Raw genomic sequence first — 23173 nt, 5'->3', positions numbered from 1 at the left:
ATTCATGGTGTATCTGCAGGGCCTAGCACTGTGCCTGGCATAGAGTAGGCAGTCAGTACATGCTGGGTGGAGAATGAACTCGAAGGGCCAAGGTAGCTCTCTTCTCTGCTCCTGCCCCTCTGCTGTCCTCTTTGGTATCTCTTCTGTATGGCCTCCTGGTCACAGAAAAGAAAATGGGGTTATCAAACGGACCCTGTAAAAAAACATTTCCTTCTTCAGGCTCCTTCCTGGGCCGGAACCCTGAAGCTGAGGGAGTAGGCTCTTGCCCCATCCCTGCCCTGTCCCTGTGCCAGGCGGCACCCCTGTACAGTTTCTGGGCAGAGTTGCTGGGATTGTCCATGGGGCCGTGATGGGGGGCATTATTCCTTGGCCTGCATGGTCCAGTCTATGCTCCCATTCTGGATCTGGGGGAACGTGGTTCGCATCTTGGCCTCTCTTTAAAGTGACCAAAGTCAGGTAAGAAGAGAGGGGTGACCCCCTTTTCACTCAGTCTGGTTGTTTTGCCCAGAGGCTCAACTGTTTGGTGAGGCTCAGCCATATATTGGACTCTAAAAGAAAAACATTCATTTATTCATTCAATCAGCTATTTATTCAATAAATATTCAACAACAGCCTGCTCTGCCAGGCATCTGCCAGGTACAGAGGTAAATAAAACAGAACGGTCCTTTTCCTCATAAACATACATTCATTCCCGCAGGAATAATCAGCTAGTGACTCCTTTCAGTGGAGGATAGATCCTGGGTACAGTGGAAGCATGTAGGGAGATCACCTCTCCACAGAGCCTTCCCGAGGACTTCTAGGGACATTGAATCCCAGAAAGAGAGGATGGGTAGAAGTTGGCTTTGGTGAAAGCAGAGAGAAAATGTTAGGACAGAAGGGCTCCACATGCAAAGGCCTAAGGTGCATAAGGCCAATGATTGAAGACAGAGGGTACAGTTCTGGGAGAGAGGTTTGGAGGACTCTAGAGGCCAATTTTTTTTTTTTTGGAATTTTAATTTTTTATTTTTTATTAACATATAATGTATTATTAGCCCCAGGGGTACAGGTCTGTGAATTCCCAGGTTTACACACTTCACAGCACTCACCATAGCACATACCCTCCCCAATGTCCATAACACCCTCAATTTGTTTTGTGAGATTAAGAGTCTCTTATAGTTTGTCTCCTCCCCGGTCCCATCTTGTTTCATTTTTTCCTTCCCTACCCCCAACCCCACCATGTTGCCTCTCAAATTCCTCATATCAGGGAGATCATATGATAATTGTCTTTCTCTGATTCACTTAGTTCACTCAGCATAATACCCTCTAGTTCCAGGCACGTCATTGCAAATGGCAGGATTTCTTTTTTGATGGCTGCATAGTATTCCGTTGTGTATCTATACCATATCTTCTTTATCCATTCATCTGTTGGTGGACATCTAGGTTTTTTCCATAGTTAGGCTATTATGGACATTGCTGCTATAAACACTTGGGAGCACGTGCTCGCTCCTTCAGATCACTACATTTGTATCTTTAGGGTAAATACCCAGTAGTGCAATTGCTGGGTCGTAGTATAGCTCTATTTTCAACTTTTTGAGGAACCTCCATGCTGTTTTTGCACCAGCTTGCATTCCCACCAACAGTGTAGGACGGTTCTTTAGGGGCCAAATCTTGAAGGGCTTGTACTCCATGATAAGGATTTTTGCTGTTGCCAGTAGGGGCTTAGGAAGGTTGCTGGCACTGAAGTGCACAGTCAGGTTTGCATTTGAGAAGGTATGTCGAGACTGGACTATAGGGAGAGAGACAGAGGTGCGGATCCAGAAGGCTGTGGGAAAAGCCCAAGGCATCTTCTGGGTGGCCTGTGAGGGAGGGGTACGGGTTCTTCTTTCTGATTTAGTGTATAAACCAGAGCTGCTCCTCTAGGAAGATGTTCCACCACTTTCTTTGACGAGATTGGCTTGTGTTTGTTTGTCTGTGTTTTGAATGGGCACTCCAACACCGGACAGGGTGCCTCAGGGAAAAGGATCAGTGGCTCCTGCAGGTGTAACACACACCTCCTGGCCTACTGAGCTGCAGAGCAGGGTGAACCCCTAAAGATCCGAGGTCTCTGAGGACTGGGGATGGTCTCAACAAGGAGCCTGGAAGAGTAAGAATGGAGTTAGTTTCATATTTGGAGCCATAGAGACTATTGAACAAGACGTTTAGATAGGAAGAATCACGTGAGTTTGTATATGTCTATGTGTAGTTTTTGATACTATGGAGGGTGAGTAAAGGCTACTTCCAGAATCAAGTGTATTTGGATATGGTCTACAGAATCATGTCTACAAAGACAACAGTTCTAGTTTATCCTGGATGAAATTTACAGCTTTGATACTTGAAGTGACAAGTAATGCTTTCCTGGTTGTGCGGCAGGAGTGCTGGAGCATGTGGGGCCTGGATGTGGATGTGAGACTGGAAACTGGGACTGGGAACTGGGGTCCTGCTCTGACTTCCCTGCAGTAATTTCCCAATCACTTGAGAGGAGAGGACCTCAGGGTCATGCACTGCTATGCTCATCCTTGAGAACGAAGCCAAATAGCATGCACTTGGTCAACGTTCTTCCTTGCACCCTGACCTCCCCACTTGGTTCCTTGTGCTTCCCTGGCCCTGGTTTCAGAGTAAGAAAGAGCTCCCTTCCCCTCCTGCATGGGGCCCAGGGGCCAGCCCTGCTCTGCCTTCATAGCCCATCTTGCGTGCTTTCTCCTTCAGCCCTGGGTCCCCTCCCTCCAAATGTAGGCATGGTCAGCAAGCCCTGGCTCTTGTCCAACTCCTATCCTTTCCATGCAGTTTTCACTAGCTCTTGAACTTTTAGAGTAAACTGCTGTCTTCACTTTGTCACCACTGGTTTCTTTGTTTAGCCCCATGCTTTCCCACTTTTCTCTACCTTCTGCCCAACTATCACCCACCAACGACTTCTCATTCCCCCCGAATGGAGTAACTGATTTCTGATCTCACCCGCGCACCCCTCGCCCTGATAAGATTGACTGTTAGCTCCCGAAGACTTTGCCCACTTGGCTCCCATCACGCTGAGCTCTCCGGGACCCATAGGTCTCTAGATGGTCCCCCTTCCACCTCCTCTCCAGGAGTCTTTCCTCCCTCCCACTGTCCCCTTCGACTGCCCCTCTGCCGTCTCCTTCGTGGTTTCTGCTGTGACTGCGGCTTCACTGTCACCGCAGCTCTCCAAGCCTGGTGTCTTGTTTCCAGCCCCTTGCACAATACCTCCAACAAGATGTCACCTCAGCTCCTCAAACTGAGTTGCTGCTCAATGGACACCGTCTTTGTCCTTAAGAGCTACTTGTCTTCATTTCCCGCTTTGTGTTGACGGCACCAGCCAACTTCCAGTCACCCTGGCTCAAATCCCCCAAGTGTCTGTCTGTCTCCTCTGCCTTATTCCTGAATATTGCTGATGTCCATGAAGTCTATCCCCACTTTCGCTGTCCCTACCACCAGCCCCTGAGTGCATTTGATAACCTCCTACGACATCGTAGCGGTAACAATGACAGCTGTTATTACAGTGACCAACACCTGTGCTTGTGCCACCTGTTAGCTCCTCGGTTGCAAAGTGCTCTGTATTGACTTTCCCTTCAGGCCTCACCATACCCCTACCACGGAGCTGCGATTATTGTCATACTCTATAAATTAGCTTTCTAATGTCTTTCCAGCTTCAGCCTCCCAGTTCTTCAGTTCGTGGTAAGACTGGGTCAAGATCCCCCTCCTAAAACAGCCTTCTAGGCCCATCACTGTCCTCCACAGAGACCCAGAAGGGCCTCCCGTGGTTGGCAGCCGCCCACCTGCCCTCCATGGCCCGCTTCACCGCTGCGTGTGGAGGTTCCTGTCTTCCAGGTCCCGCGTGGGCCCCTCAGTGAACTTGTCCTTTCCTCTTCTGTGCCTCCGCTCGCGGTTTACCTTTCACTGAGAATCCTCCCTGTTCTTCGGTGTAAAACTCAAATGCTTCTTCCTGGCAGGAGCGTCAATGGGGAGCCTCTCTCTGAATTTTGATAACACGGTGTCCGTTTTTCATGAGGCCCTTAGACTCACTGAAATGTAGTTTTGTGCATGCGGCTTGCCCCCCCTTCTTGGACCGAGTGCTTTTTCTCGCTCCCACTCGCTGTCACATGATGCCGGAGACGCGGTGGGTGTTCGGTGAGAAATGAAGGCGGGAATAAATGAAGAACCCGTCTCACTTTTGAAGTGGGTGAAACAAGGTCAAGAAAGGGGATCTGTGCCCTTTATCATAAAAGAGACCAGTGGTGGAGTCAAAAATCAAACGAGGAGCAGGCAGTGTGGTCTAACAGAAGCAGCGCTGAGCTGCCGAAGTTTATGGTTTAGTTCTTATCTGACGACAGCAGGCGAGACCACTTCTGCTCCGTGGGCCTTGAGTTCCTTATCCATCAGAAAGCGTTATGTCGGCTGCCTTGACTTTTCAGCCGCCCCCCCTGGCCTGATAATTCTGTATTCTGTGAGTCTCGCTCCTCACGCTGTAGATTGCCTCCTACTGACAATACTTTCACTGCCGACAGCATCTTTCATTTCAGAACCTTCCAGCTGTACGCTGAAGCCCCTGGTGTGTCTGCTTTCACACTGGGTTTCTAGAGAGCAGCGAGACCAGCTGACTCAACTCTCTGGACGTGTGGCCTCCATGGTGCCCCGAGCCGGTTGAGTGCCCCGATGGCCCTAGGCTGCCGCTCCTGCCTGGAGTCCCCTCCTGCTGCCACACTGCAGGGCATTCCCAGAATGACAGGTGGTGCTCTGGACTCCACGCGCTCCAGCTGATCTAGGCCTCAGCTCCCGCACTGCCCTGCCTTCCTTTTCCATCCAGGATGGCTGTTTTGAGAGCTATGTCTACTCTGTTGAGCGACTTGTGGGACTCCTGTGCTCAGCAGCTTTCTACAGGCTCTGCCCACCCCCTGCCACACCAGCGTTCTCTCTCCCCACTGAGATGGGAAGAATCAGATTGAGTCTGTGCCTTCCAGCCCCTCAGGAGGAACAAATGGGGGAGTCATCTTCTAGGGGAATCGTTAGAGGAGTGGGGAGAGCACACAGCCGCCGCCAGTCCTCAGAGTCTGCCCGTGACACCCTCCTGTCGCAGGAGGGCCCAGAGCACCCTAGAGTTAGCTGATTGTGCGAGAGAGCCCCCAGTCGTGGCTCAGAGAGACGACTTTGACCGCTTGCCAGAACCCCTTTGTTCTCCATTCAGGCAATGATATGATTTAATTCCATATTTCAACATTGGAAAATTAAGAGAAATTAAGTGGCATTAAAATAAATCAGGCTCCTGGAGAAGGAGCCGAGGGAAAGGGACCTAAAGGCAGCTAATCACCTGCTTCCCCCTGATGGGCAGACAACAGGGCAGAGCGATGGCAGCCCTGTCTCTGGGGATAACCCCCAAAGCCCAGGCGGCTTTCTCTGGGGAACAGGAAGGGGGCAGGAACAATACCCCCTCAGGCTGCCCTGGGCTTCTCACTCCCTTGACCCAGCCTGGGCAGGGGATATGTTCTTCTGGTCGGTTCTGAAATGATGCTCCTTCAGGCTTGGGGGAAGGAGAATGCTGGCGGCCTGAGGACCGAGGTTTGGTTCTGGCTCCATCCGTAATTGGCAGAGAGATTCTTGGCATCGCAGCGAGCCCCACGGTTGCTTCACTTGTGGGAGCAGCTTCACGAAAGGATTACACGAGTCCAGGTGGGTGAGGACGGAGGCCTTTGTAAACCATTGGCAGCTAGTGTTGCTTAAGACTTGCTGAATGAATGGTGCACTCTAAATGTTGCTTGTTCTTATGCTGCACACTGTGGGGTAAGGTGCCAATGAGGGGGCCGTGGCGCAGAGAGGGAGTCGTGCTTAGACACAGCCTCAGGACTGCTGTCCGAACAGTGTATGCTCTTGTTCTTTTGGAGGGAGGACACAGACTGCTGTCTGAGGTCAGTGGCTCTCTACCCGCCGGCTTCCCCGGAAGTTTGGAGGCCCCCTCACTGCTGCCTCTTTCCCACAGAACTTAGTCCTGCGGAGGCCACACTGATGTAGTCAGCAAACATGACTCTCACCCTGCCAGGCGCCTGCCCTGAACATAATGTAGGCAGGAAGGTGAACCAGGACAGGTTTCCAGCTACCATGGGGATTATAGCCCAGGTTAAACTGGTAGACAAACAGAAACAGTGAGGATTTCAGCAAGTGATCTATGCCATAAAGAAAAGGAACAGTAGTGGGCCAGAGAGTGCTGGGGGGAAGGGCTGGGATCACCTTCAGAGAAGACGAGGGGGAAAGCCTCTCAGAAGCTGGCATCTGAGACCTGAACGAAATGAGAAAGTGACCTCTGGGGATATTTAGGGTAAGGGGAGGGAGTGCAAGCAGAGAGAACAGTAAATGCAAAAGTCCTGGGGCAGGTGCATGCTTAGTATGTTCTAGAACCTTCAGAGAACGCCACCTTAGCTAGACTGGAGTATGCAGGCAGCAAAACAGAGTGGGGGGAATGAAAGGCAGTAAGTTGGAAGCAGAAGGCAGTAACAGGGTGAGGAGTTCTGCAGGAAGAGGAGGTTGCCAAGGATGGCAGGGTCTGATTAAAAAAAAAAAAGAAGAAGAACTTTTTGGCTGTCTTGTGGAAAATAGACCACAAGAGAAGGGGCAAAATCAGTAACTATTGCAGGAATCTAGGTAAGAGATATAATATTGAATCCCCAGTAGCTAGAGCAGACTGGGACACCTAATTGCTGCTCAATACATTTGAGAACACTTCCAGGCAGAAGTGAAGCCTATAACTGTGATGGACACCTAGTAAGGGCTCGACAAATACTTTTTTCATGAGTCAATGAACAGAATCGGGCTTTCTTTTAGTCACTCTAGGATTTGAGTTCCTCTCAATATTTTGGGTCTTTAAAAAATTCTTTTCATTGTTCTAGCTAACAGTATTTCAGAAGGACAGTGTGGTCACGAGTTTATTTTCTTTTCTGTGAAACTGCATGCTCCTTTGAGACAGACATGAGATAGACATGAGAAGTCCAACTCCACCACCTCTGGGATGCTCTCAGCCTGTGCACATAAATCCCCAAACCCGTTGCTCACATCTAGATCCAGATCTGGTGTGCTTTTCCGTGCACCAGTCCATGGAGGGCCAAACCTGCCTCATCACCCCATCTCCAGAGCTTATCACAGTCGGGACGACTGACTCAACAGAGAACTACCATGTTGACTTGAGTGGGCAGCATCTGGTGCTTTAGTTGAATTCCAGGGCCTTCTTGCTGTCTTCCCGGAGAGCCCGGAATCCTTGCTGGCCTCCTCTGTTGCAGGATGTCCCGAATGCGAAACATGAATCTAAGTTCAGCGGGTTTTGTGTGGCTCCTTTGCTTTTGGCTTGGAGATCCCTGATGCAGGACAGACGTGGCAGGGCCAGTGGGACAGCCAGCAAGTCTGATGTGATCTGGTCCTCGCTATGCCTCTTCATTCTCTTTTCACTGCTCTCCCATTTTCCGCTGGTCTCCGTGGATGCTTCTTCCGAAAGAGCTCACACACCTACACTTTCCACCGCAGGCCCACTCTCACTGCGTCTGTTCTGGTTCTGGTTCCGGTCCTGGTGCACTCAGGTGCCGGGAGAGCCTCTGGGCCCGTCTTCCTGCCTCCTGTCTTGCCCTGCTCTCCTTCTCCCGCCTGGCTCCCCCATGGTCCTTACGCGAGGTCTCCTGTCCAAAGGAAAACCATCACTCTTGTCCCTCCCGTGATTGAATCAGTGCCAGGAGTTCCCGGTTGCTCCCAGGATAATGCTCTAAGTCCTTGGCTGGGGGTACGAGGCCTTTTATGAACTGTTCCTCGCTTGCCTCTGCAGCTTCTGCCCAGGGCCCCGCCCTTCAGCTGCACTGCTCCCCCTTCTCGAAGCAGACACTGCTCCGCCAGGCTCCTTCACGCCCATGAGCATAGGCTTTCTGTTTTTTGTCAGAGATGCACTGACTTCCACCCGGTGAAGTCCAGTTCATTCCTTAAACCCGGTTCATGCACCCGGCCCTGATGACTGCAGACAGCACGAGGCCAGCCTTGCTCTGCACTCTCTTGGCGCATCACACATGCTTCCACGTCTAGGACTTGTTTGGTTGTGATGATTTGGTTTTCTGTCACTGTTCTTCAGTGAAGTGAGCACTCCTCAAAGGGGATTATTTTTCGTTCATACTACTCAAACTTGAAAAACCTTGCTCCCAGCATCCCTGACAGATGGGCTGCTCCATTTGAACACTGCCAAGCGTGGGAGAAATCACTGGATATTATGCCTTCTATTTTTGCCCATTTATTCAATGTATCTATTCATTCAGTAAATATATACAGAGTAACTACTATATGCCAGGCACTGAGATAGACACTGGGGATACAGAAATACCAAAACAGATACAAATTCCTACCCTCTAGGAACTTTTAATTTTTATTTTTTGAGTGTGCAAAAAAAAAATGAAGGTATAAATCAGAGTAAATCTGAGTAACTTCCTCACCATAATTCCGTGAAAATCAACCTGTGACGCATACACATTCAAATGCGTGCATGCATGAATGAATGAATGAACACATGAACGAACAGACTAAGAGACCAGAAGGAAAAGTGTGAACAAGCCAACCTAAGCTCCCATCACTGGAAGTGAAAATAGCTAAGAACCTGCCCTGCTGAAAGTGGATAGGTTGCATCATTTTCCCATGAAAAGAAGGGAACTCTGGATCTTTTACATTTCCTTAGTAGAAGTATAAACCCAGCAGACAGCAGGTTTAGAGGGAGACAAAGGGAAAATCTACTTGTGTGGATAGGCATACCCTTGGCAAGGTATGAAAGTGAGAGTCCGGGAGTGTGGTTTATCTAGTACATAGAAAGACGTTCGGATACCCATCATGAGTCAGCTCACTAGACACCAAGACTTCTTCTCCTGGCCAGAGAAAGTCTCTAATGGTTGGAATTACTGAGCTGCTGGTGTCAGAGTCAGGCTGCATCCCTTCTCTTCTCTCCCAGGCTTTTCAACCTTGACTGTACCTCAAAATCTGGTAAGGAACTTTTAATTAAGAAACCTAGATATTGGGGCTCCCCTCCTGGAGAGTCCAAAACTTAGGTTTAGAGCAGGGTCCAGATGTCTGAATGTTCTAGAGCTCCAAAGTTAGTTGAATGCACAGGGCTCTCCAGCATGCGGTCCCAACTCCATTCCTCCCTCCAGCTTGGGGGATGACTTAGAAGCTATTGCAGGTCCTATAGTGGGAGAAGCAGAATGTAAGTGGAGAACACAACTTCTCCTCTTCCTATCTCTAGCCCACTCTCATTGTTCCTGGCTCCCTAGATCTGTCAGGGACTTGCGGAGGCTAAAAGTCCTCTGGCTTCCACAGAGTCTGGTAATCCTTAGAGTCATGGAATCAATGAGCCTTTGAGTTCATAAAATTTTAGAGGCAGAGAGGATGTCAGTTCAGGTTGAACCTCTTGACCCTAACAAGAGAGTTCCACTGCTTATGACCACTTGTCCTAAAAAATCAATCAATCAATCAATCAATCAATCTACCAAAAACTGCATTGAGATCCCTCAGGGGGTTCCCATAAGATTGTAGAAGATGGGGTATCCTGGATGGCTTAGTGGTTAGGCATCTGCCTTCGGCTCAGGTCATGATCCTGGGGTCCTGGGATCAAGCCCCGCTTCAGGCTTCCCGCCTAGCAGAGAGTCTGCGTCTCCCTCTCCCTCTGTCTGCCGTTCCCCCTGCTTGTGCTCTTTCTCTGTCAAAAAATAAACAAAACCTTAAAAAAAAAAGCGTAGAAGATAGACATGTGAGCTTGTAAGTCCAGGTCAGTGTAAGTCCTTCAGGGGTGGTTAGAGGAACACAGGAAAGTGAATGAGGTGTTTTGAAGGTGGAGGAAGAGGGCATTGCCAGGGCAGGCTTTCCAAAGGAGGTAGAGGTTTTGGGGGCTCTCGGTTCTTGATGTAAGGGCTCCAGATTCTTACCCTACTCTTCCAACCTCCCTTTTATCCCCTGAGGTTGGGAAAACAGATTTTGGCAGTTGACATACCAAACTTCATAGCCTGGCTGTGCTCCTTGCTCATCTAGTGGTCTTTGGGTGGCTTATTAATCTCTGAGCCCAAGTCCCCTCATTTCTAACATGGACAATAATGATTGTCTCACTGTGGGCTGCTTAGGTATTGAGTAGCAGCTGGGAAAGTGCTTAATGCAATGCTGGCCGTAGAGTAGGCTCTTGGTAAATAGATATGATTATTGTTTTTGTTGTCATTTTAAAAGTGGATTATACAAACCACAAGGAGGCTGAGGCTGCTGCTCCGGGACACAGCCCCGGGGGGGTTCCTGTGCTGGTGTGATAGTGCCTAGGAGAATGTCAGCAGGGTTCCGTGAGGTTATCCTACGGTTTGGATGTCATTAAGAACTTGAGGGACTTCTAGGGAAGGCACATCTGCTAATCTCATGAGACCGGAGAAGCAAGAATTGTAAAATGCCGTATCACATACTACTGCAAGATTCTTTATATTATGAAGCCGTGCTGCATTGCAGCCACTGCCCACATGGTTTGAAGCAAGGAGTGCAGGGACCAACCCGGGAGCTCAGAGCTGCACAAGGAGCAGATAGGACTTCCCATGACGTCATCATAAGCAGTGATTCCCGGAATTCCTTATTTGTCTCCATCCCTTATCAGAAGAAAAACGCTAAGGTTGAGGACAAGGCATAGCTCGTTCATGGCATTACTCCCCAAGCATAGCGCTTGGCCTGGGGTGGGCATTCAAAGAGCGGTTGTTTAAAAAATGAATTTGATCCAATGTGCGTTTGGCTAGTCCAGATGGTAGGCTCTCCTTGCCTTTTCCTTGGGCCGCATCTTCCTACCATCCTGACTTCACCTACCCTCTTCTTTTCAGAGGGCTCCATGGGAGTCTGAATTCTGTGCCCGTTTCTCACACTGCTTGGGGCCAAGCTAACGTGAACGTGTCCCTTTGGTTCCTTGTCTTTGGAGAGACACGCCTCCCTGCGATCAGAGAATCTTTGTCCTGTGGAGATCATCCAACCCGACGTGAGTTTTCTGGACGAGGAAGCTAATTGCCTGAGAGGTGCAGGGACTCTTTAAAATTTTATAGCTCGTGAAAACAGTTCTTAGCTCCTGCTTTCAAATCTGGGGCTCCCTCACCGCCCCAGGCTGCCCCAGAGTACGGAGAGCCTCTGAGCTCATGGTGAGAACGGCACCCCCAGACAGGCTTACCCCATCCTTCCTGGGCCCGTGCTTCAAGGCAGCTCCAAGCCCAGGGCACACCCCAAGCCAGTGGGTGACTCCAGATGCCCCAAAGTCGTGCTGCCAGTACTCAGATGCTTTGCTTTCTACTTGCTGCCTGCAGTGGCAGGCAAATTACTTAATCTTTAGGTGTTCGAATGAGCTTATCTGTAAAACAGAACATGAGGATAATAGCATCTTCTTTCACTATCAAGATTCACAGAAATAATAATGCCTCTAGTCCAGCATCATTGTGTTTTCCTCCTTGGATCCAAGGCCCTGTGGTGACCGTCAAACCACCTAAGTGGCCGAGGTCACCACTTTCCTACTCCAGAGAGTGCGAGGGTGTCGCTCCTGAGTGTCTGGGGAGCTCTGCTACAGAGAGGACTGGGCACCGACTCCCCCCACCCCAGGGAAGTGCAGGAAAAGACACTGTGCTCTTGCACTCGGCTGACACATGGCGTTCAGTGCAGCCTGAAAACTTGAACGTGGATTGGCCATGACGCCCGTGCTGGGGCCCAGATTTAGAAGCAGAGCCGGACGACTCTACTCAGGCTGGTGACAGGCCTGGAGCAGTGTTCCCATTGGAGAAAGCGGAGGGCGTAGCAGGAGGGAGAATTTGCTCTGTCTGGCCTGGTGGCACTGTTTTATTAATGATCTGGAAGAGCAGAGGAACAGTGACTTTAATTAAATTTGCCAGTGATATTAAAAGATGTCAGGAGCCACTGCTGAGGACACAGACACCTTGCAGATGGCCCTGGGGGTGTTTGGAAAATAATCCAGGAAAGGGATGAGAAGCCATGGGCTGAGCCGGAGCATTGGTTAGGCCGAGGAGGAGGAACATGACACGGGGACCGAGGGTCATCATAGGCAGAAACACCCCAGGCCCATCCTCTTTATCAGTATCTGTTCGGTTTCCAGTGGGTGTCTAGCTCATCTTCCCGCTTCAGTCCTGTTCCTCTCAAACAGCCATCTTAAACCCTTTAGCCAAATTGGGTTTTCTGAAGGACAAATCAGACCATGTCATCCTCCTGTTTAAAATCCTGTCTTGGGCTTTTCACTGCCCTTCAGATGAAATGCATCTTCTCAGCCTGTCATGTAAGACTTGCCAGGAACGGAGTCCTCCCTACGTGTCCAGTCTCCCGGGCACTCATCGTCATGCCTCCGGCCTCACACTGAATCCCGTATAACCGCAGGCACACCGCAGGCTTTTTTCCACGTCTCCATGTCTTTCCTCCTTGCCAGAGAGGCTCTCCTTTTGGACCCCATGCCCCTCTTCCTTCTCTTTCTTTCCCCTCCCTGCGCCTCCCCCTTCTCCTCCATCCCTCCAGTCCGTCCTTCCTTCTTCTTGACGAAAGCTCACTTGTGCTTGAAGACTCATTTCAAGGATCGCTTCCTTCAGAATGCCTCCCTGACTCTCCAGGCTGGCTCACTGCCCTCCTCATGTGCCCCCAGCATTCTGCCCCTGTGCGTTCACTTCCTGTAGTAAAAATGCATATTTGTGCATCCCCTGCTGCATGGTACCTTTGGGGGCAAAGCCTGTGTCTTACTGTTCATTTTGCCCGTTGACATCTAGTACCAAGCCTGGCAAGCCATTGGCTTTAGTGAGTTTTGAACTGGCGAGAAGGAGAATACTCAGCTGGGAGGTCCCCTCAGGCAGCCGGGACACCCCCAAAGCCTGGAGACCAGGCAACTTTGCCAAATGGTCAGTCTGTCCTGTCAGGGTGGATGGGTCCGTGCTATTGCTTCTAAATCCACAGAAAATTGGAAGCTGACGGGGAGCCACGGACATTCTGCAACAAAGTTGGGACATCTTAGTAAAATGGAGTGGTTGAAGCCATACATTTTATGTCATCTGTGTGAGTTCTGGACCTCCTACTTCCTTGCTTTATACTTTGATTAAATGACTTAATTAAGACTTAGTTTCCCAAAATGGAAAACAGGGATAAAAATAGTACTAATCTCATAGGATCGTTATGAAAATTAAGTGAGGAAGTGTTTAGTGTTACGCACACACTAAGCACTTATGTGTGTTAGTGACTGTTATTAACGTCTTCATTATTTGGGGTGATATTGGCATTCTCAAGCTGAGTCATATCCCTGACTACACCTTAGGGCTGATTAAGAACCACGGAAGATCATTTGGGTTTTGAAGAAGCTGGGGTGGACCCCTAGTAGGTTGGGATCTGCCTCCGATGTGTCCGGGGCCAGCAGTAACAGCACAGAAAAGTGACCATTGGCCCAGTCATCCGCAGTGTCCACGCTCCCTCTAACCATCTCGGACAGAAACCATTGCCTGGCAGGGGCAGAAGGAACAATTGGGAATTCACAGGCCATTTTCCACCTTCAATTCCAAGGACTTAATTCCTGCCTTGTTCTCTTTCATTGTTTCCTTCTGTTCATTCATTTTCTGTCTTTCTAAAGTTGGCCCCGATTCTGACCACGTGACAGCATATTCCCTACAGAAACCCATTGCCACAGGTGTTTGCAAGACCTGGGAGAGCAAAGACACATGATCTTCCTTATTCTCGTGCTGCGTAAGATGAGTGGGGGTCCTTGTCTTCTGTTGGTCGGGATGACTCTACTGCCTCTGCGTTCCATGTCCGTTGACTGCAGAAAGCCAGCCCTCTTCCCTAACCTGTGGATGGCTCACCCCCTTCGGGATGGCGGGGCCCTCGCAGCTGCCATCTCCCATCACCAGGCGGGCTCTTGATCCCAGAGCTGCTCCAGCTGCGCCCACCTTCTGTCTCCTACTGCATGGGGCTTATCAGAATCCACAAAATGGAGGGTTTGCAGAGGTCAAGGCAGGGTGCCAAGATCCTTCTCTGTCCACAATTCTCTGGGGCTGGTGAGTGCCAAACCTGTGTGTGTGGGGGGATGGGGGGTAGTTCTCTGTGTACATCGCAGATTATGAGAGACTTTTCAGCTTCTGACATGGATACCAAACAGTTTCAGCCGCCCCCCTCTTCCACCGTCAGCCTCATAACCTCTTCTGAGTGAGGTCCAAGCCTTGAGCACGTGCTGTGATGACGCCCGGTACCTAGACTAAGGGGAAGGTGGCCTCAGCACTGGGCTGCCATTCTGGGGAATATGAAACCAAGTTAATCCACGGAGCTCTTTGGAAGGGAGGCCTTCATGATTACAGTATGCACCCAGGCGCACGGTGTCCTGAGGGGAATTTCTCTTTGAGTACCAGCCTTGGGGATTTTGAGAGGTCATACATAGCCTCTGAAATCTCGTCAGGATTTGTCTGTGAGATCTATTTTTTCCTGAAGCAAATGGCTGTAATTCGGGTCATAAAGTGGCTTTAAAGAAGGCCGATGTCTGAGTGTATTACTCAGCTCAGGCAGCTGTAATAATGCCATAGACTAGGCATCTTAAACAATAGAAATTTATTTTCTCACAGTTCTGGAGGCTGCAGTGTCCAAGATCAAGGTGCTGGCCAATTCATTTTCTGGTGAGAGCTCTCTTCCTCGCTTGCCAATGGCCACTTTCTCACCGTGTGGTGGGGGAGAGAGCGCTCTCTCTTTTCCTCTTCTTGTAAAGCCATCAATCCTATCAGAGTAGAACCAACTCTTATACCCTCATTTAACTTTAACTATCTCCTGAAAGCCCTGTCTCCCAATATAGTCACACTGGAGCCTAAGGGTTCAACATATGAGTTGTGGGGAGGGGACACAACTCAGCTGATAGCACCGAAGAAGCTTCCTTAGTGGCTGTATTTATTTGTTCCAAAAACATCCATTTACTGAGCACTTACTAATTGACTATTTAGGATACCAAGATAAACAGAATAAACATAGTCTTTGCCTTGATTTCATTCAGAGTTTAATGGCTGAGCTAGACATTAATTATATAATCCCGTAAATATCTAATTTCAGTTTTAAAACTGCTGTGAAGGAAAGTCGAGTGTGATGAGAGGACATAACAGAGAAAGTTGACCATCTTAAGGAGTGAGGATAATTTTTTCTGGGACAGTGACACTTACGCTGAGATCTAAAGCATTGTTAAGAGTGTGGGTACCAAGGAGAAATGCTCATTTCAGGCACATGTGGTTGGTGTTGTGTGCAAAGGTCCTGAGGTAGAAAATAACTTGGTTCTCTCCAGGGCCTGATATGAAGCCACTGTTGCTGAAATATGGTAGGAATGAGAGGGGCAGAAGATGAAAGGGGAGAGGAGACTTCATAGGTTACAGGAAAGAGTCTTTCTTTTTTTATTTATTATTTGTCTTTTTTTTTTAAAGATTTTATTTATTTATTTGACAGAGAGAGATCACAAGTAGGCAGAGAGGCAAGCAGAGAGCCCGATGGGGGACTCGATCCCGGGACCCCGAGATCATGACCTGAGCCGAAGGCAGAGGCTAAACCCACTGAGCCACCCAGGTGCCCCAGTAAAGAGTCTTTCTATTAAGAATAAAAGGAACTGGGGCACCTGGGTAGCTCAGGTGGTTTAACATCTGCCTTCAGCTCAGGACATGATCCCAGGGTGCTGGGATCCAGCCCCACATTGGGCTCCTTGCTCATCGGGGAGCCTCCTTCTCCCTCTCCCTCTGCCTGCCTCTCCCTCTGCCTATACTCTCTCTGTGTGTCAAATAAATGAATAAAATCTTAAAAAAAAAAGTGGGGGGGATAAGAGGAATCTACAGCAGGGCTTCAAATAGGGACATGACAGTATAGGTCTGGGTTTTTTTTAGAAAAGATGACTGTTGCTGTATAAGGAAATAAAGTGGGGGAAGGGTGAGAATTGGAGTGGGGAGTTCAGTGAGGAGGTCACTGCAGTAGATTCACGAAGTGAGGGGTGATGGTGGCTCTGACGGTGCTTGTAGAGATGAGGGGAGAGTCTGGGTGCTGAGTAGACAAGGGACAGGAGTGAAAGGGAGGACTGGAAATGAACAACACTCATTGCCCAGCACGCATAACCCGGCGGATGGAGGTGCTATTTTCTGAGATGGGAAGCAGTGGAGACAGGGGACAGGACCTGAAACCCTGTAAGGTGCTGTGCAGATGAAATTAGCGTGCTTCTGTTACTCAAGGAACCCCGCAGGGCTGTAGCAGAGGTAATGGGCAAATAGCTTTTTGTTTTTTAAAGCTATGGCATGGTTATGTGCATTCTCATTGAATCTGAATGAGGCAGTGATTGGAAAGATGAACTCATAGTTTCTGCTGAATTTCTTCCCATTCTCTTGAATTCATGCTCACCTCTTAGTGGTCCCAGCCAGCAGGTGGGGCTGCATTTCACCCCCAAATCTTGCCTTGAGTTTTAAAAAAACGCATTCGAGAGCCACTTGCATGTTTTATTAATAGTGATTTCTATCACTTGGCCCTTTCAGTGTCTGGGTTTGGAATTTGAGTGGCTGGCTGATTTTCATCTTCCTGTAACTGAGTGTCTCGATGGTCCCATAAGAATATTTTGCTAGAGGGCTAAGGAGGCTGTGGACTGGGGCTTGAGCACAGCTGATGGGGGCCTTGGTTTAGCTATCCTGCAGGGAGCATCGCGACACTGTCTGTCCTCTTGATTTCCCAAGAAATGTCAGAATTACAGCTTGCTTGTAGAAGTTTTGCATTCGGGGAAGAAGTTTTTCCCAAGTGGGCTCAATTGCATGCAGAGTGATGTGTTCTATTTCCGGGGGAGTAACCCATGAGAAAAGTTCAGCTCCATCTGTACTCTTCTGGCACACGTATGTCATGCAGAATTCTTGAGTATGACAACAGTGGGGGGGGGGAAGAAGCCCCCAAACCCTAGAAACACTACAAGGAATGAAGATTTGGGTCATGCTTGGCCTATTTTCAGTTGATTCTTGAGAACTCTTGCGGATAACAGTGGGGTTTGGAGACAGGACTGGAAGGGTATCACTTATGTTTTCATTACCAACATTCCCAGCTCTTTTAAGCCATTTTTCACTGAGTCTCCACCAGATGGTCCTGCGGACAGAGTCGCTATTCGTGCCTCCCATTGACATCTTTTTTTCCGAGTGAGAGACTGCCCCATATGTTAGTGCAATATGTCGCTCAAGGTGAAACATCAATTTGTATTGGTGGGAACCTGCCATTTGCTGTCCCCCTTTTTCTCATGCCTTTCCCTGCCTCTCTGGTCTTTTCTAGGTCTCTGGCCTGTCAGGAGGACCATTGGTGCTGCAGTGGAAGCCAGCGGCTAAATCTCGTGTATGGCGTGGTTAAGGTTGCAGCCTCTCACCTCTGCCTTCCTCCATTTTGGGCTGATTACTTTTGTGCTCTTCCTGAATGGTCTTCGGGCAGAGGCTGGTGGCTCAGGGGAGGTGCCCAGCACAGGGCAGAACAATGAGTCCTGTTCCGAGTCATCGGACTGCAAGGAGGGTGTCATCCTGCCAATCTGGTATCCGGAGAACCCTTCCCTTGGGGACAAGATTGCCAGGGTCATTGTCTATTTTGTGGCCCTGATATACATGTTCCTTGGGGTGTCCATCATTGCTGACCGCTTTATGGCATCTATTGAAGTCATCACTTCCCAAGAGAGAGAGGTGACTATCAAAAAGCCCAATGGAGAGACCAGCACAACGACGATTCGGATCTGGAATGAAACGGTCTCCAACCTGACCCTGATGGCCTTGGGTTCCTCTGCTCCTGAGATCCTTCTCTCTTTAATTGAGGTGTGTGGTCATGGGTTCATTGCTGGCGATCTGGGACCTTCTACCATCGTGGGCAGTGCAGCCTTTAACATGTTCATCATCATTGGCATCTGTGTCTATGTGATCCCCGATGGAGAGACTCGCAAGATCAAGCACCTGCGAGTCTTCCTCATCACTGCTGCTTGGAGCATCTTCGCCTACATCTGGCTCTATATGATCCTGGCAGTCTTCTCCCCTGGTGTGGTTCAGGTTTGGGAAGGCCTCCTCACTCTCTCCTTCTTCCCCGTGTGTGTCCTTCTGGCCTGGGTGGCAGATAGGCGACTGCTCTTCTACAAATACATGCACAAAAAGTATCGCACAGACAAACACCGAGCAATTATCATAGAGACAGAGGGCGACCACCCCAAGGGCATTGAGATGGATGGAAAAATGATGAATTCCCACTTCCTGGACGGGAACCTGGTGCCTGTGGAAGGGAAGGAAGTAGATGAGTCCCGCAGGGAGATGATCCGGATTCTCAAGGATCTGAAGCAGAAACACCCAGAGAAGGACTTAGATCAGCTGGTGGAGATGGCCAATTACTACGCTCTTTCCCATCAACAGAAGAGTCGTGCCTTCTACCGGATCCAAGCTACCCGTATGATGACCGGCGCAGGCAATGTCCTGAAGAAGCACGTGGCGGAACAAGCCAAGAAGGCCTCCAGCATCAATGAGGTGCACACCAATGAGCCTGAGGACTTTGTCTCAAAGGTCTTCTTTGACCCGTGCTCATACCAGTGCCTGGAGAACTGCGGGGCCGTCCTCCTGACGGTGGTGAGGAAAGGGGGGGACATGTCCAAGACCGTGTATGTGGACTACAAAACAGAGGATGGTTCTGCCAATGCTGGGGCGGACTATGAGTTCACAGAGGGCACTGTGGTTCTGAAGCCAGGAGAGACCCAGAAGGAGTTCTCGGTGGGCATCATTGACGATGACATCTTCGAGGAGGATGAACACTTTTTTGTGAGGTTGAGCAACGTCCGTGTAGAGGAGGAGCAGCTGGAGGAGGGGATCCCTCCGATAGTCCTCAATAATCTTCCATTGCCCCGGGCCATCCTGGTATCCCCTTATGTGGCCACAGTCACCATTTTGGATGATGACCATGCAGGCATTTTCACGTTTGAATGTGACACTATTCATGTCAGCGAGAGTATCGGTGTCTTGGAGGTCAAGGTTCTGCGGACATCAGGTGCCCGGGGCACGGTAATCGTCCCCTTTAGGACAGTAGAGGGGACAGCCAAGGGTGGTGGTGAGGATTTTGAAGACGCGTACGGGGAGCTGGAGTTCAAGAATGATGAAACAGTGTAAGTAACCTTTCCATATTCTAGCCCCCTCCATCCCTTGCCATCTCTTTCTCTCCTTACAGTTTTTCCTCATATCGCGTCAATGTCAAACTCGGGTCCCAGCACAGGTGTGCAGGATTTTCAGCAGGCACCCCCGGCAGGGTCCATTTCCAGACCTTCCTTCGGTTTTCTCACTTTAAATGGTCTCTGGGCAGGGAATTCCCTGGCAGGATTGAAGGATGCAGAACAATCCGTCCACTGGAACTCAGAATGATATGGCCAGTGGAGATGTGGGGCGACAGAAGTTTTGATGTCAGGTTTTGGAGAATTCTTGTGACTAAGCAGGAGCTAGGAGGCCCGTTGGTTCTCTCCTTCCTCCCCTCCTCACACCAGAGGCTCGTGTGAGCCTTGAGGCTGAGCCTTTCCATCCTGAGGCAGAGCCAGCCCAATCAGGGCATCCTCGGGGAAGCAAGTGGCACTGGTTTTTTTCCCCCCAGGGCCATCATGAGGTTGTATTTTATAACCATATTTCAGGCATCTCTCCTTCAATTTGGAAATTGCAAGGTTGGTTGAAACTTGGCAATCTCTGTAAATGCCTGTAGGCTGTTTTATGGTATGAGACTTGCCCAGGCTAGGTGAGATGAGTCAGTATGGCTTGGGTACGGGACACATCTTGCAGAAGCAGAACTCCCAGAGCAGTGGCCACCTGTCTTTGGACCCAGGTGTGAGCTCTAGAATCTGACTAAGGAACATAGCAGGCACCTCTTGGGAATTGCGGGAGAAAATACACCTTTGGTGTGGTCATCTCTTTTCATGGTCTAGAATTCTCCCAGAAGACTTCTCAGGTTCATGGCCCATTTCGCCCTTCAGACATGGTGTGTGTTTACACTTCCATGACCTTGATCACTGTAAGAGCACTCCCCAATGAACCTTCCTGTACTACGTGTTCTGGGATTCGTTTTGTTTTGTTTTGGTTTGGTTTTGTTTTTCTCAGATGAATAGCTTTGAAGAAGAAACAGAATGACTTTCCCCAGAATTTGCAGCTTACGGGAAGCCAGTCTTTCCAGGGTGGCCAAGGGGAGGGCGGGAACTTGTCTCTGAATTCCTGCTCATATCCACAAGCAAGAAGCCATTGCAGGAGGGGGCGTGAAGTACAAAGGGGGCATCTAGGAAGGGGGGATGTCAAACTGCTCCAAGAGACTGTTAAAGACACTGGGAGTGGGAAATGAAAACATACAACTTGAAGGAGAATGAAGAATGGAACACACAGAGAGGGGAGCCCCTAAGACTGAGGGGGAGGAGTCTCAGAAGCACTTCCTCCAGGCCCAGGCAGGGGGCAGGGCGCCCAAGGGGTTGGGAGGTGCTGACAGTAGAGTGGAGTGAGCCCCCCCGGGGACTGTGCTCTTGTCCTCCCTCAGTCTTTTCCTGATAACGTGACTCTGGGCAAGACGTTTAGTCTCGGCTTGAGAACTAAACTCTCTCATCTGCAAAGTCAGAACAACCATACTTTCCTTGCCTGGAGGCAGGGTCGGATCTTTTTGTGGATCCTGCCCAACTCTAGGACTTTCTGTACCATAGACATGGGTACCCAGCAAATAGGTCCTATTTGTACCAGCCAGATACGGAACAGGGATACTGTCTCTTGAAGTGAAATAGCCATTGACAAATTGATTGATTAGAGCTCTGTGTAGTCGTTTCGCTGGGAGGGATAATCATTCGTTTACCCAAGTAAAAACCTACATCTTCTGGAGAATACTGTCCAACTGCCCATTTCTGTATGCTCTGGAGAGAGGGTTTCTACATACAAATGAAGGACAGCCCTTGTTGGGAAGACAGACTCCATGCAACTTCTTGTGTTTATGGCAACGTCAGTATGTAAGAGGTTATTTTTGGGTGTTAAATGACATCAAAACTCCAGCACTGACTGTGATTTGAGGGACTAGTGGTTTCTCGAATTCAGTACCTACCTATCACAGGCACTGAAGAGTCCTTTTGGACAGGTCAGAAGCTTGGCACCCCATTTCTTTGTCCCATTAACAGTTGTGTACTTTGGATCTCTGAGTATGACTAACCCTTCCTTAAGCCTATTTGTGTTTTCGGCTTGATTAATATCTTGGTGTAAATGGGCTTCTGAATGATCCCTTCTGATAGCAGTTTTAAATGTAGCTCGAGCTCCACACGTCTGCCATGCTGGCCCAGCTCTTCCAGGGCTCAGGGAACAGGCTAGGTTGCCAGCTATTTTTTAGGCATGAGTAGACCTTAGCCTACCTTTTTGGTTTTCTTCATTGCAGAAGAATGAGTCCATAACCTGCTAGTCACCTGTCTTTGCATTGCAGCTCTACCCTTCTTACTTTAGGTTATGATTTTGGGAGAGGCAGTGGGAGGTACCGGAAAAAGCATGGGCTGTAAATACTCTGGGTTATGATTCTGGTTCTAGTTCTGATTTCTCCAGTTAGCCAGGGGAAATTTTATTAATTTATGAGATTATTTCCTCATTGGTAAAGTAGGGATAATACGATTTCTCTTGCAAGGCTGTCGTGATGATTCAAGATACTGTATGCTGTGTTGTTTGTATATGGTAGGTACTTAGGAAATTAATAGGCCATTAATAATAATATCAGTGAGTTAACAATATTCTTTAGAAGACACTGTTGAGATGATTGGGCTACTTGGATTGCTCTGTGACCCTAATTCATTAACTTGCTGGTTTTGGGGTGACTGTAAAGATTCCTAATTCAGATTCCTAAAATATTAGAGCCAGAAAAGAACTTAGAATAACTTCTAGAGGAGTGTTTCTCAAATTTTAACGTGCTTCTGAATCATCCAGGACGCTTGCTAAAACGCAGATTACAGTTCAAAAGGTTGAGAGAAGGGCTCGAGATCCGACGTTTCTAACAAGCTCCTGATGCCTTTGGTCCCAGCTTAGAGCTGAAATGCTCTAAAATCCCTGGGCCAAACCCTGAGACCAGGGAGGGAAAGTGGCCTTTCCGAGGACTTGCTTAACTGAATCAGGAAGGCTTGCATTCCAGTTCCAGCTCGGGACTCCAGCTTAGCCAGAACCCGGCTTCTGCTGAGACCTTGCTGGTTGTAGCACTAGTCTGGAGGCTGAAATGGAAACCCCTGACGTACCTAGCTGGAAGCTGGGTGAGGCCTGGAGCACTTCCACCTTCCAGTCCCTCCCTCTCCCCGTAATTTGCTTTGCTCACCAAGCTTGGGAGCGCTGGCAGTGTCGCCCTCAGTAAGGGCTTCTAAAAACCTATTCAGGTTGGAACCAGGCCTGTGCTCTGCCGATACCATTGGGCTGTGAATTCAGTTGTTTGGTTTTAGGCTTTACTTCTTCAAAGATGTCCTTAGCACCACAGGAGGATAGGAAACCCATGAACTCTGAGGTCTGACACACAGATGTGCACCTGTCACTCCCCAGCTGTGTAACTTGAACAAGTCATTTCACCTGTCCAGGCCCTAGATACTCAGTTGGAATGTCAGGAACAGCGCTCTTTCTCCTGCAGGGGAGTGGTAAGCATACGTGCAAACATGAAGACAACGCACCTGCACCCCGTGCCTGCTCATCGAAGGTGCTCAGTCATTCAACAAACACTTATGAGATGTCTGCTATGTACCAGATGCATTCCTGGGGACAGAGATAGATACATGAATAGGACAGACGGGCATTTCAGCTCTCAAGCATCTTCTCCAGTGAAGAGGCTACTAGGTATGCAGACAGATCAAAACACTGGGAGAAGTGCTCTGGTTGAGAGACGCTCAATAAAAGAGAAATGAAAGCTGTCCGCTGTGTGTGTGACACCACAGAAGCTTCTACAGCAACCTTCGCGGAGGACGTGGCAGTGAAGCAGACAGAGCGGGGGTGGGCGCCTGACGCCCTTAATCCCACATTCCAATAAACGCTTGACATTTGAGAGAGAGCCTGTTGACATCTTAATGATCTAGAAGAATCCCCACCTCTGTGACTACCACTACAGTACCTCCTTAGAATTACAGCCTCCTGCAAACAATAACAAAACCTCATGG

At 49.2% G+C, this 23173-nt stretch overlaps 1 protein-coding gene across 2 annotated transcripts in view; it reads left to right on the top strand.

Annotated features, from left to right (window-relative positions):
• The window catches only part of SLC8A3 (solute carrier family 8 member A3), a 139578-nt gene that overhangs the window by 2689 nt on the left and 113716 nt on the right, over positions 1-23173 (top strand). For both annotated transcript variants that reach the window (XM_059182454.1, XM_059182455.1), the window contains exon 2: positions 17320-19165. In XM_059182454.1, coding sequence (XP_059038437.1) covers positions 17382-19165 — 1784 coding nt within the window. In that variant the 5' untranslated portion in view covers positions 17320-17381. The remainder of the gene's footprint in view (positions 1-17319; positions 19166-23173) is intronic.

The sequence above is a fragment of the Mustela lutreola genome, chromosome 7, assembly GCF_030435805.1.
Source record: "Mustela lutreola isolate mMusLut2 chromosome 7, mMusLut2.pri, whole genome shotgun sequence".
Lineage (NCBI taxonomy): Eukaryota > Metazoa > Chordata > Mammalia > Carnivora > Mustelidae > Mustela > Mustela lutreola.
This window is presented reverse-complemented; position numbering and strand designations above follow the sequence as displayed.